Consider the following 12,082-nt stretch of genomic DNA (forward strand, 5'->3'; position numbering starts at 1 on the left):
TGTAAGCGACTTAAGTTCTAGTCAGCCCGTTAAGCTCAAAATCGCAGTTTGCGCTCACCACATTCACGCGATGGAAATGGCTCATCCCATTCATTAGTCATCGGAAAGGTGAGACCCTCTACAATTACCATGGTCTAAGTCATGTAGGAGACTAGACTGTGGCGTTTATATCGGGTTCAGCCAATTCCAATGGCAATCGAGGCCTGATTGAACTGAGTGCTTAGGTGGCTCATCCTGACTACCCTAGATGATTCAGGGGAGCGAAGAGAGAGAACATACTCGAAGGAATCAAAACGCAGGGAAACGTCTAACAGTGGCTACCCTGTCACTAAAGATTCCGGGCTCAATCTCAAGTTCTTTGGATTGATTGTGTCCAAGCGGTGCTCATCGAAGCAGGACTTGCCAAGAAATGTACTGGTGTAATAAATGAAGAATGACGAATAATCTGCGTCCCAAATAGGCCCAACATAATTGATCTAGCCCTGGGGAAAATTCCCTCAGTTACGGCCGAACTTTTCTTTCGTCATATAGATCCCCACTTGCTTCATAAGTGTAATAGCCTCTGACTAGAATATAGTATGGCATGTAACAGGTAGACCACCGTCCCAACGATAAGATGCCAATCTTTTAATGACCAGCTCTAACCAAGTAGACACCAAGGAGATCTCAGTGTTGGCATAAACTGCTACTTCGCCTTTACGATTGGTTGTTCTGCTTCCCCGAACTCAGGGGTGTTCTGACCTCCTACGGCGTGAACAACACGTTCTTTCTTTCATCTCCATTCCGGTACTTTCCTCTCACAACCCGCCGATTATGTGCCACATAGACAAAAAGCTGGACAATGGCGGAAAAGATCCCGATGGCCACCATGATTATCATCGTGCGAAGACCAACGTGATAGCTTCAAGATAGTATCGTCAGCTTCTAAATGCTCTGTTGATGTGTTTGGCTCAATAGACTCACAAGGGCCTATCTTCTGCCTGGAAATATTGAGTTCCTATCATCATGCCGGTTGTCGCAGACATCACCCACATCCTAAATATCTCATTAGGGGTGACTGCTTCTGCGGTCTTCATAGATCAACGTACGCCAATGCTATACTTCGCTCGCCTGTGTCATGGCAATTAAGCTGCGTCCACGAGTTGTGGACGGGATGGTAGCCAACAGCTACACTGTTCACAGCGGTCCAAAGACCCCATCGCGACCACTTTCCTGATGTAGGATGTACTTGCCTAGTCACAATGAGGACAATCAAGTAGCATACCTGTGCCAAAATCACAGTGGCTCCGCGTTTGTTGGTTCGGTCGCTAAGGTACCCGAAGAAAAACACAACAGGAAGGGCCAACAATGCTCCAACAGCAGCCAGAGCATTGGCGGCAATACGGTCAAAGCCGAGCGACCTTCAATCAGCCGTTAGCCGCTATATTGAAGACAGAGGGCCGAGCTCTAGTGCAATATCAAGCTTTGATCCAGTAACTACTTACATGATGATAGAAGGTGAATAAGTTGACAGAGGAGAAAAGGTCGAGAAGACAGCGAGGGTAGAAAGATAGTGTGGCCACCGACGATACTGTAGCACAGTTTTCAGGACAGTACCTAGTCTGATAGACTTATTATTTGGATTTATGCGTGCCGATGCATCAACTCTCTGCTGTAGTATGTCCTTTTCGGCGCTCGACCAGCGTACCAGACCTGGACCAAACAGCGGCTGCGGGGTATATGGGCTCTCTGGAAGAAACAACAGTAGTAACGACGAGACAAAAACAGTCAATAAGCCCTCCACTGTGCTGTGAATTAGTATTACGGAAGATAGTCAATAAGATCGAGCCCATACCTAAGAAGAGCCATTGCCAACCAGCCATGCCTCTCGAGCCATCAAGTTTGAGGATACCAGTAGCCAACAAGGGGCTGATTGCATTCCCACCAAACATGCCAAAGAAGAAAATAGACACTCTTTTGGCTAGTTCGCGACGTTTATACCATAGAGACAGTATATACATGGCTCCAGGGGTGTAGCCTGACTCTGCAAGCCCCAGCATGACCCGGCTAACCAAGAATCCTGTTCGGTTGCGGACAAAAGTCTGCATCATCGCAACAAGGCCGAACATGAATACCTGGCCCGACATCCACTTACGGGGACCAAACTGTTTTGTTAATCAGGAGAGAGACCAGGTAACAATACAAAATGCAACCTACGCGCTGGAGGGCCATGTTGCATGGGATTTCGAAGACAACAACAGCAGCAAACATAAGCTGGTTCCCCATATTAATTGCCGCCTGGTTGACTTTGATATCCTCGGCAAAGCCGCCAGTCAACGCGCTTGCCAAGTTCATACGGTCCAGCTGGAAGACGAGAAATCCTAACACCAATAGTAGGAGCACGGAGAAGTCGATTCTAGTCTTACGTTAGTAATCTGACACTTGATTCGTTCTGGGGTCTTGGACACTCACTTCCTACGCGCCTTCGCCTCAATGATTGGATCTATCAGTTGATCTTCAGGAGACAAAGTGAACGAATATGTTGTCAATGACTCGGCGCCGGACGGGTCACAAGTAGTGTCTACATATGCTTCTTTTCGATCACTTGACCGCTCATCGGGCCCAAGAGTTGCTGGACTCTGGTTTATCATGTCGAATAGCTCGGTGGCAGAACAACTGCCCGACAGTTGTTGGAAATGATTAATCGGTGGCGCGCCGGTTAACTGATCGAAAGGTACTCACTCAGAAGGCCTTGGAAGCATTCACAGGAATTGGCAGCATTTGAGGGATTTTTGTTTTGAGAATTCAGGGTGCGTTATGCGCTGAAAAGTGATGTATCATCAGGGTTCTCATGCGGCTAGGTATTATCTCGGGGCTGTTGCCGAGTTTGTGGGCAATGATAATCTTCCTGATAAGCAGGTTGCAGAGAGGTAACCCTAAAACAGCGACATACAGGGCATCTCCCCTGGGGGACTTTGTTTCTTATCAATGACTTCTCCAAATGAGAGGGCCTCAGCCACAGTAACAAAGCCAATAACACATTCATGAGGTCATGACCCCACCACTATCAGTTTCCATAGTTATTGCCGCTTCGAGCATACACACTGCACTGCGAGGAACGGGAACTTAGAGCAGTCGGGTGGCAGAATTTAATGCGCTCTGGCTTCTCAGACAGACGTGGCAAGCATTGCGAGTGATATCGTCTATTATTTCCAATAGATACTCAAGTGATGAACGCGAGATCGCCCATAGTGGCGCTCGGATAGCTTCGAATATGACAACATTTGGTCTAGCATGACGCAATGTCTGTCCCACGGGAACTATTCTTGATTCATATGACACTGTATGAAATAGATGAACACAGTTGCTGCCGTGGATGATATCATTTCTCCGTGTTAGCGCCAAACTCTTGTATCGGTCAGCTGGCGCGGCGAGATGCGAAGGAAATCATGGAATGGGGGTGCCAATTCCGCCTCCAAGGCCATCAGTCCGAGCCATGAGGGATAGAATTAGAATGGCAACATCAACAGCTCGATGCGCCTCATAGATGATGATGGAAGCTGACTTGGTCACTAGCTCCTCGAAAGATACCTGAAGAGCGATGTGGTAAGTTAGATAGATGTGAAAATGCGGTCTCACGTTCAGTAGACAGATCGTCGGGAGTGATAGTTAGCGGGTCGCAGCCGAAGCAGGTCATACCCCATCTTGACGCTCATCACGGTTATGAAACCAACAAAAGGAGAGGGTTTAATAGGAATAGAGAGGGCCTGACAGCTAGGCAATAAGTCAAAGTGCCTGCTGCAATCTATTCATACACGGCATTGGGAGCACATCGCGTAGTCCTATGTGTTGAGTATCCCTTCTCTCCGACCTCTCGCGAATAAGATCGCCGAGGAACAAAAGCCAGTCGGACATGGTGAAGTAAATATGCCATAGTGCTCACGGCTGTTAGCTAAGGGTCCATGATGCAAACGAATTCACTGTTTGAGCACATAAAGAACAAAGTGCCGGCTACATCTGCTGTGCAACAGACCTTCTGTGTTTGGGGTGAGGCTTTCCGACAGCATCTACTTCAGCCAATCGACGTTAATCTGCGGGATAAGATCTATATATTGACCTTTGATAAGTCACAGAGGTTCTCTGTTTGACTGATATGACGCCAAGTCAACTTGATATCAGACTGTATACGTTGGGATAAATGAGAGGTACTACAGCGCCACCAACTCGTTATCCATACTAACGTCACGAATAAATCACGGGCCTCTGAGGCTACCACCGAACTCTTTCCGAGATCGTGAACTGCCACGAGAACTAATAGGATCGCCATTATTTCCTTAATCTCAGCAACGCCTCTCAACGAAGCTATGAGCCACGATAATAAATATCATTTTCATTAACACATGGCCATCTACAATCAGGATTCACTAATTCTACGGGCTCTTCTGGGTGCGGTGGGATGGCCCTATGAAGAAGAGCCAGAAAGTTAGTGGGTGGCCTCTAGATCCAGGGGCTGATCACGACCGTGTTGCAGGAGAAGTCATAGGTGCCTAGCGTGGGTTTAAGGGCTCAAAAAGAAAGAATACAATTCTCTGTAGTTTAATCCCTCTCTAGCCGTAACAATTAATACATCCAACACTTCAATGGGATTCAGTGCTGTTGACTTTTCTCTAGGCTTCATGACATGTCCAGGCGCCATCGGTATTACTTCTGGTCAGATAATATATGACCTGAGACATGCAAAAGGATGGTTGATAACTAAGTGGATGTGCTGAAGTAGCCGCCACGTACACTTTTTCCTCACATACTCTTAAATACTTTTGAAGTCATCCTTTTATTCGAGAAGCGCGCCAAATCAGCTCTTTCCTATGCATATCGCCCTCACCATGGTTCAAAAATCAATCGAGGGGACAGCGCTGGCAGCAAGGATGCCCATGTATTAGAATGTAAGGAACCTCGACCCAATGAGGTTAGAAGAAAGCTTTTGGTTGGGAGCCATGGTGGAATTGCCCACAGGCGAAGCGGAGATGGTGAGTGACGATCAACTCGGCATCCCATCGATAGCACTTAAAGTAGGAAGCAATAAGAGTCCTCTTAGCAACGGATTGTTTGGAGAAGCTGGCAAAACCCCCTGTTGACAATCCTGACCACAATTTAATGTCTTTTATTCAAGAGAAAGAGTATAAAGCCGAATGTGGACTCTATAGCCCCGTCTTGAGTAAGATTGCGAGAGCTCTGGTTACGGGTTGTTAATCACAGAGGCCAAATGAACGCTCACCACGGAACCAGTCAGTTTTTTTGGCATAAATTCTCTTCTTAAGACACATTACGGATCCAGGGGGCGCTTTGTATGCCCCAGAGACATCTATCATTGAAACCGGTTGCCTCGTCAATTACAACGTCTGTCTGCCTCAAGGCAACCATTCACTATTTATACAAGATTTGTAGCCTTTTCCAATTACTATCCAGAAGAGTATGTGAAAATGGCGGCAACATAAAAAAGGTACGTTGCGCTCAACGGGCAGGGTACTGATAGATCCTCCACGCGTCAAAAGTTAATGATAGCTTAGATCCTCACTAATTTTATTCCTGAGTCTCGTTATATTTGCGGCCGATTCCCTTACTGATGACAGGTTGTATGACCATGAATAATGGTAGGAATTTCATCGTGGTGTTTGAACTACGCTAACAGCCGGCCTGTTTTCCCCGGAAGCCTCTATCGCCACACGTTAAACAAAAGTTTTGATGTCAAATACATCAACTGCTAGGAACTAGATTTTGGACCCTTATTCAAGCTTACGTAGGAGCAGCAAGCAACTAATGAGGATAGTAGTTGTCAATTCCCATGCGCCGTCCTCTTAACCCGTTCATAAGAGACAAAGGCAAGGGAACCATTCTGAGACCAACTTGATCATAGGTATGGCTGTGATGAACAACGTTATATCCGTCGGCATGAACCGCAATAACAAAGACAATAATGAAGCATCAAGCTAGTCGAGCAGAAGTGCCAAAAGACTATCCATGATCGCATGAAGGATAAGCAGAAGGAAAATACTCAGATGAACGGTTTGATTGCCAACTGGATTATGGATGTAACAACGCTGTATACACCACTGGATCAACGATCCAGCTGATGACGATGACGAGACCGCATCGTTAGGCGATGCCCTCCTTTATCTCGGCGACCCCGCTGCAGGTCTCTGCGACCACTCGTCATTTTAGGCATTGAGAGGATCCTAAGTGCCTCTCACAGTGTACCACTGCCTCATCTTGTTTGAGCCCCCTGGCTAGGCACGCGAGATAGGACACCACTTTCTCGCCAATCAGGGACACGAAAGCGACGCAATCTCTCGGCATCTTCACGATGAGCCTTTCAAGCGGCAAACGGCACATTGGGCATCGCCAACTGGTTGGTTCTCTTCCCTCTGTCATCTTCTTCCCCTGTTTACTCCTTAGCAGGTACCTGTTAGAGACAAGCCAGCTCCACACCAAAAGTTCCAACACCCGTAGATAACTTTTGAACCTGCCAGCTAGTACTACTAAGCTCAAGGTTGCTAGAGGTTGCCAGTCGCTCAATTTTTGGTACTTGTGGTTGTTAACCATCGCACGGACTTTAACACAAATAACATATTTCGTCTTCGGCCTGGTGTGCCTTGGATCGTGCATTAGTGGAGTTCGAGTGAAGGACTCGGAACAACCCTTGTTGAACAATCTTTGCCTTCATCCTTCGCTTTCTTTCTCAGTTGGCTTCAATAACCTTTATTTGTTCTTCTCACGTCCCTTCTCTGTCAAAGCCACCTCGAGTTGCATTAGACTTGAGATGCAACCTTTATAAGCCTTACTGTCCTGAAGTCTCTCCTACAGCGGGCTTCCTGCCATATACAGTTCGAGTCCAAAAGTATGTATGATGCCTCTTATCCCTTAACTCCTTCCGAACCTTAGACAGATATAGCTGAACCTCGTCCATGGACCAGCCCAGGATATCGGTAAACATATAAACGACGTAGCCTGGACCAAAAATAATCAGCACCGAGCTCAATAGAATGCATATGATTAGACCTCTGCCTACCTTCTAGGCCTTCTTCAACAGCAGCTTGGTCATAAGACCCAATTTCCTTTTGCCGTGGGTCTTTTGGCCATTGGCCCAACGGACACTTGGTATCTTTAACCACAATGTCCACAAATCCTGCTTCCTTCATACACTTGATCTGCGTATCTTCTTAAAAAATAGCCATACTACGGCCCGCCTTCCAGCCGGCCTCATGGAACAGCTTTCCCCATTGTCCAAGAGCGGTACCGTTGTCACGCGTGACAGTCCCATCGTCAGATATGAGGTCAGAGCTCGCCTCGAAATCTTCGACGTATCCGCCGGGTCTGCAGACCCGGTAGGCTTCGTTAAAGACGTGCTGCCAGTCCTTGAAGCTGCCAAACATGGTCCGAAGATACACAAAGTCGAACTCATTTTCCGGCCACGTCCAGCGGAGAGATACATCATCAATCTCGAACCTGCAGTTGGGCGGGACCCAGTCCAGCTGAGTAGGTGACAAGTCGACGCCAACTACAACCGCCTCTGGATTTTCATCGGCAAAGTCAATGGCCCAGATGCCAGTCCCAGTACCAACGTCGAGAACTTTGCCAACTCGCTCAGGGAGCGGCGCAAGATGGAGCTTCCCGTCAAGAAGCAGGGTCCAGACATGATGCTGGATGTCCATGCTAGTGTTGTGCTGATCATCGTTGGGTGCCCAGTACTCGGCATTTCCTGGACCCCGTTGACTGTGAAAAGTGCGCCCGTGGATGGTCCGGTACTCCAGAATAGAAGCCGTGAGCGACGCCGTAGATGGAATAGCGTCCTGGGTGAGTACCGAATCGCCGTCGTCGTGAGTGTCTGGCTCAATGACGGCTTGAGTATTCTAGTACATGATAGACGATATTCAGTAGGTAGATAAGAGACGAGGCGTTGATTAGGGAAGGAAATGACTCGACAGATGCCCAAGAAAGAAGAGTTGAAGCACCGCGACCTTGGGGCGGGGTAATGTTGTCGGCATTATGCATTCTGCCGGTACCGTTCCATCCTTGGTAGATGACATGTTGATTATTGGCGAATGTAGCATGGAACCCATGCACACAGGGGTTAACAGCCAAGAGAATAGCACTGAGCTGCGTATGGGCCAAAAGGCGATGAGTAATCTCATATCAATGGGGATCCGCTCCATGGAGGACAAGAAACCCTTCTAGGCTTATTTTTCTTTCGGTTGTACGCACAATATGAGACAGTGAGAATTACACGGAAAGCATAGTACTACGCATCATAATTGTGGCAGATAACTCGTCCAACTATTGTCCATATTAACGACAAGAGAGTTCCTGGCAAAGTGCTTGATGTGTCTATCAGACACCTATCTTTGCTTGACATGCTTCTTAGCAACAGCCCGTATCGGTATATTGGACACGATTTCCTTCTTCACCTCGTCCTTGTTGTTCTCATCGTTATTTTCCTCCTTGTTACCTTCATCCGATTCCTCTTCTTTCTTGTTGTCCTAGCCACTGTTCTCTCATTGTATTCTTCTTCGCCCTCGTCGCCCTCGGCTTCATCGCTTTCCTCCATTTCATCATCCATGTGATATCTTAAGACTCGTTCCTTAGAGTACGGAACTACATGGTAAGAATCCTTCTCAAACGCTTTATCCAAATCTTCGAGATCATCCACGCCCATATTTTTATCCACGCCGTCATCGCTCGGCTTTTCCGCAGCTTCATACCGACGCACCACTCCGGAATAAGTCACTTCAGTCCAGCCACGCTTGGATGGTCTTGAATGGCATCTAAAAGGTAACTCAACTCCCAGAAGGCAAACCTCTGAGAAGAGACGAATACACTATGCCCAGGTGCCGGCATGTGCTTCATCCTACCCTTAAATAGTGCCGGTTTGACAGACCCGAACCTAGAGTGAAGAGCCTTAAGTGCAGGCATATCAAGGGAAGCTGCTATGTGTTCTTTGTTATAGTTGAAGCCCGGCCCTTGATGGGTTAACTGAGCCAGAAGACCGTCAACATATCATAGCATTATATCCCAATGCTAAGCCAGTGGCCTTTGATAATATCTTTGTTGGAAGTCATGGAGCTTCTCCATTCTCATAGCTGGATCCACGGCGATATCATGCTTATTGTGACGGTAGATGCGTGGGCTGTTGGAGTCGCTGTAATGTGGATGCTTCTGCGGAGACTCTAATGGCGACTTCCCTAGAGTATGTGGCGGCTAGGGGATGAGAATTAGAAGCAGTGGGCATCGTTGTATGCAACCTGTGACAACGTAACTCGGGATCTCGTCACCGGCGAGGACATAGGTAAGCCGAAGCCTCTCATCCTTGGAACACAGATTAAACCACGTGCGACCTAGACGTGGCCTATTGAGAAAGGAGGATTTATCAGCATAGTTTGCAAACAGTCTTTGCATATGCCAAGAATGAGGAGGGATGTTATTGGAGAAATTCTCAAGATCGGGAGGACAGAGACATTGACAGGGCCTGCGCGACGATGTGTCAGGCAAGCGGCCCCGTCGATGCCAATGATGTCCCGAGGAAAGAGCCCTTTTAACGTACAGTAGCTGGCTTGAGATACTTTGCTGCCTTCATTCACAGGCCGATCTGCACGCCCTTGTGAGCCATCTCGTTGGGCCTGGCATCTCCACTATTGATTTTAATTCCTTTCTCTTCGCTGGCCTTGCATTCATTACCACTCTTGGTTCCCTGTTCAGGCTTCTGGGTCCACAGATGAAGGACGGACGAGTGGAATAGCAACCAAATGAATGCGAATGGGATATGACGCGCGTCCAAGGAATATCCCCTAATTCATAACATCCACCCCATAGCCTAGTCAAAATTCACGTCCACCAAGGTCTGTCTTCTGGTTTCCTCACGGTATATATCCCTGGCATATGCCGAATTCATAGCCATCCACGGCAAGTCTCCTGGGAGAGGTGAACTGGGCATGGCCAATCGCATTCAGGATGCTATTTTTATCACGTTTGATGGGGCAGATGGCGTATTCCCCAAAGCATGAGCACTTATGGAGAAGTTCTAGCCAGTTGCGCCGCGCGGCACGTATCTTAGCATCGAAATTGACGCATGTTGGAGCAGTAGGAGTTACCTTGAGCATGGGCATAACTGTCAACTACCACTTTACAAGGCGCTACTAAGGTAGTAAATATGCGTAGGCTCGTCTCTATATTGTCTATTTCTTATTTTCTAATCTTGACCTACATTGAACGTTCCTCGAATCTTCTATAAGCATCAATTCTTAATAGAAGCTGGTTCTTTATCTCTTCCGGTAGAAAACTCGCCATGATTGAATTCCTAGCTAACCCCCGCATCGCCTCAAGATCAAGGGAGAACACATCGCTAGCTAAGACGTACTCATCTAGGCATGTAGAGCCAAACATAGCTGGATCATCTGAGTTGAGCACACAGAGCATACCGTTCTCCAGGTACTTCGGCAGGGGGTGAGCCTCAGCCGACGGGCAACAACCAGTCAAGATATTGGAGGTGATATTAATCTCCACTGGAATATGCTGCTTGGAGAGCAAGTGCATGAGACTCTCATCATGCTGTGCAGCCAAGCCGTGCCCGATTCTCTCTACTCCCATCTTCAGTGCAGCGCGGATCTGCGATGGACCCCGCCTAGGGCCGGTGGCCTCTCCCACATGAGCGGTGAGCCGTAGGCCCGCCATCTTGGCGTCAGCGTAGACTCTCTCAAACCATTCAACAGGTCCACCGGCTTCATCACCGCCAAGACCGATTCCAACGATAGTAGGGAAGCGCTCCTTGAGCTTGGCCGCCAGCCCAAACACTTGGCCAGCCTCTTTAACACTCCAGGCCCGATTTGCATCTGCAGTCCAAAAAATAGACGGACCTCCAAGGTCGCAGAAAACTTCACTCCTCGCAACCTCGACTGCAGCCATCACATCTTCAATGACAAGGTGAGGCTTCCGATGCAGGATGTTCCCCCATGAAATGTAGACCTCGGCGTGGACAACGCCCTGATCATACAGGTTCCGCATCATCTCTTTGACGATCAGGGCATAGTCTTCTGGTGTCTGAAGGCGGTCGAGGACCAGCCGGAATGTATGTAGAAAGTGTACAAAGTCTCTGTAGGCGTATAGGTCGCGGGCCTGCTGCAGAGTGAGCGGTGTGGAGTCATGGCGTTGTGATAATGTGACGAGGGTCTCGGGCGTGACGGTGCCTTCGAGATGGAGGTGAAGCTCGGCTTTGGGCAAGCCTTGCAGCCAGGATCGCTTGGAGAGAGTCATGTTGATGTCTAACAGGGTTTTTGCTGGTGTTGGATAAAAGGCTACTGTGTTGGTGGTGGTTTTTTTCAGTGGGCGAAGTTATGACTAGCGGCGCAATCTATCACGAGAATTGCGCCATTAGTGGTGCATTTTATTAGAAAGTAGGGCTAAGCTAGAATTATATTATATATTTTATTTTTCTATAACGTACATGATAAGCATGCCGGACAGACAAGTATGCCGGATAAAAATCCCTCATCCTATATCCTCTCTATTTAATCAATTGATTCTTAACTACCTAGTATGTCACAGGCAAATAATGAGGCTAGAATCCTTCTTGCCCTTCTTGCCTATCGAAATAACCTAAAAATAAGTCTCCGACGCGCTGCAGAGCTCTATAAAGTCCATCATAGTACTCTCTTTCATCGAGAGAATGGCATTACTTGTCACGGCCTAGGCCGCGATGGGCGGTAAACAACGGCAGAACGCCCTCTACGTCACCAAGAACGCTAGAAGATACAAGGGTAATAAGTCAGCCACTATGAACGAATCACAGGAGGAGCGACGGCTTATAATACTAACGCTCTTATCGCTCTAAGCGCTCCTAGGTATACCATTAAGTATATAAAATATACTTAACGTACATATATAGCGAGCCGGACAGCAAGCGAACCGGACACTTTTACTCTACAGTGTAAATCTCACCTAATTATAAAAATCCTTAAAAAAATCCTTAAAAATCTCATTTTAGGCTTTATAAGCTAAAAGACTTAGATAAAATTAAAAAAAAAACTTAAAACTTATAATTAATTTTTTTAGATTT

The 12,082-nt window shown here is 47.5% G+C and overlaps 3 protein-coding genes across 3 annotated transcripts; all 3 read right to left on the minus strand.

Moving 5' to 3' along the window:
- Window positions 1–744: 744 nt before the first annotated feature.
- On the minus strand, window positions 745–2,630 carry LRP88_02196 (uncharacterized protein; the record flags this gene model as incomplete). Its single annotated transcript, XM_083238864.1, has 7 exons — window positions 745–901; window positions 964–1,035; window positions 1,089–1,400; window positions 1,485–1,782; window positions 1,835–2,144; window positions 2,197–2,395; window positions 2,452–2,630. The coding sequence occupies 7 exons, from the start codon at window positions 2,628–2,630 to the stop codon at window positions 745–747; spliced, it is 1,527 nt and encodes a 508-aa protein (XP_083105459.1).
- Window positions 2,631–7,196: 4,566 nt separating this feature from the next.
- Window positions 7,197–8,063, minus strand: LRP88_02197 (class I SAM-dependent methyltransferase; the record flags this gene model as incomplete). The annotated part of the gene is made up of 2 exons (XM_083238865.1): window positions 7,197–7,886; window positions 7,989–8,063. The coding sequence occupies 2 exons, from the start codon at window positions 8,061–8,063 to the stop codon at window positions 7,197–7,199; spliced, it is 765 nt and encodes a 254-aa protein (XP_083105460.1).
- A 2,264-nt stretch (window positions 8,064–10,327) lies between these two features.
- On the minus strand, window positions 10,328–11,280 carry LRP88_02198 (adenosine deaminase family protein; the record flags this gene model as incomplete). The annotated part of the gene is made up of 2 exons (XM_083238866.1): window positions 10,328–10,331; window positions 10,388–11,280. The coding sequence occupies 2 exons, from the start codon at window positions 11,278–11,280 to the stop codon at window positions 10,328–10,330; spliced, it is 897 nt and encodes a 298-aa protein (XP_083105461.1).
- Between the last annotated feature and the right edge of the window lie 802 nt (window positions 11,281–12,082).

This window comes from Fusarium phalaenopsidis (assembly GCF_050370095.1).
Source record: "Fusarium phalaenopsidis strain FUZ10S chromosome Unknown contig_32284, whole genome shotgun sequence".
NCBI lineage: Eukaryota > Fungi > Ascomycota > Sordariomycetes > Hypocreales > Nectriaceae > Fusarium > Fusarium phalaenopsidis.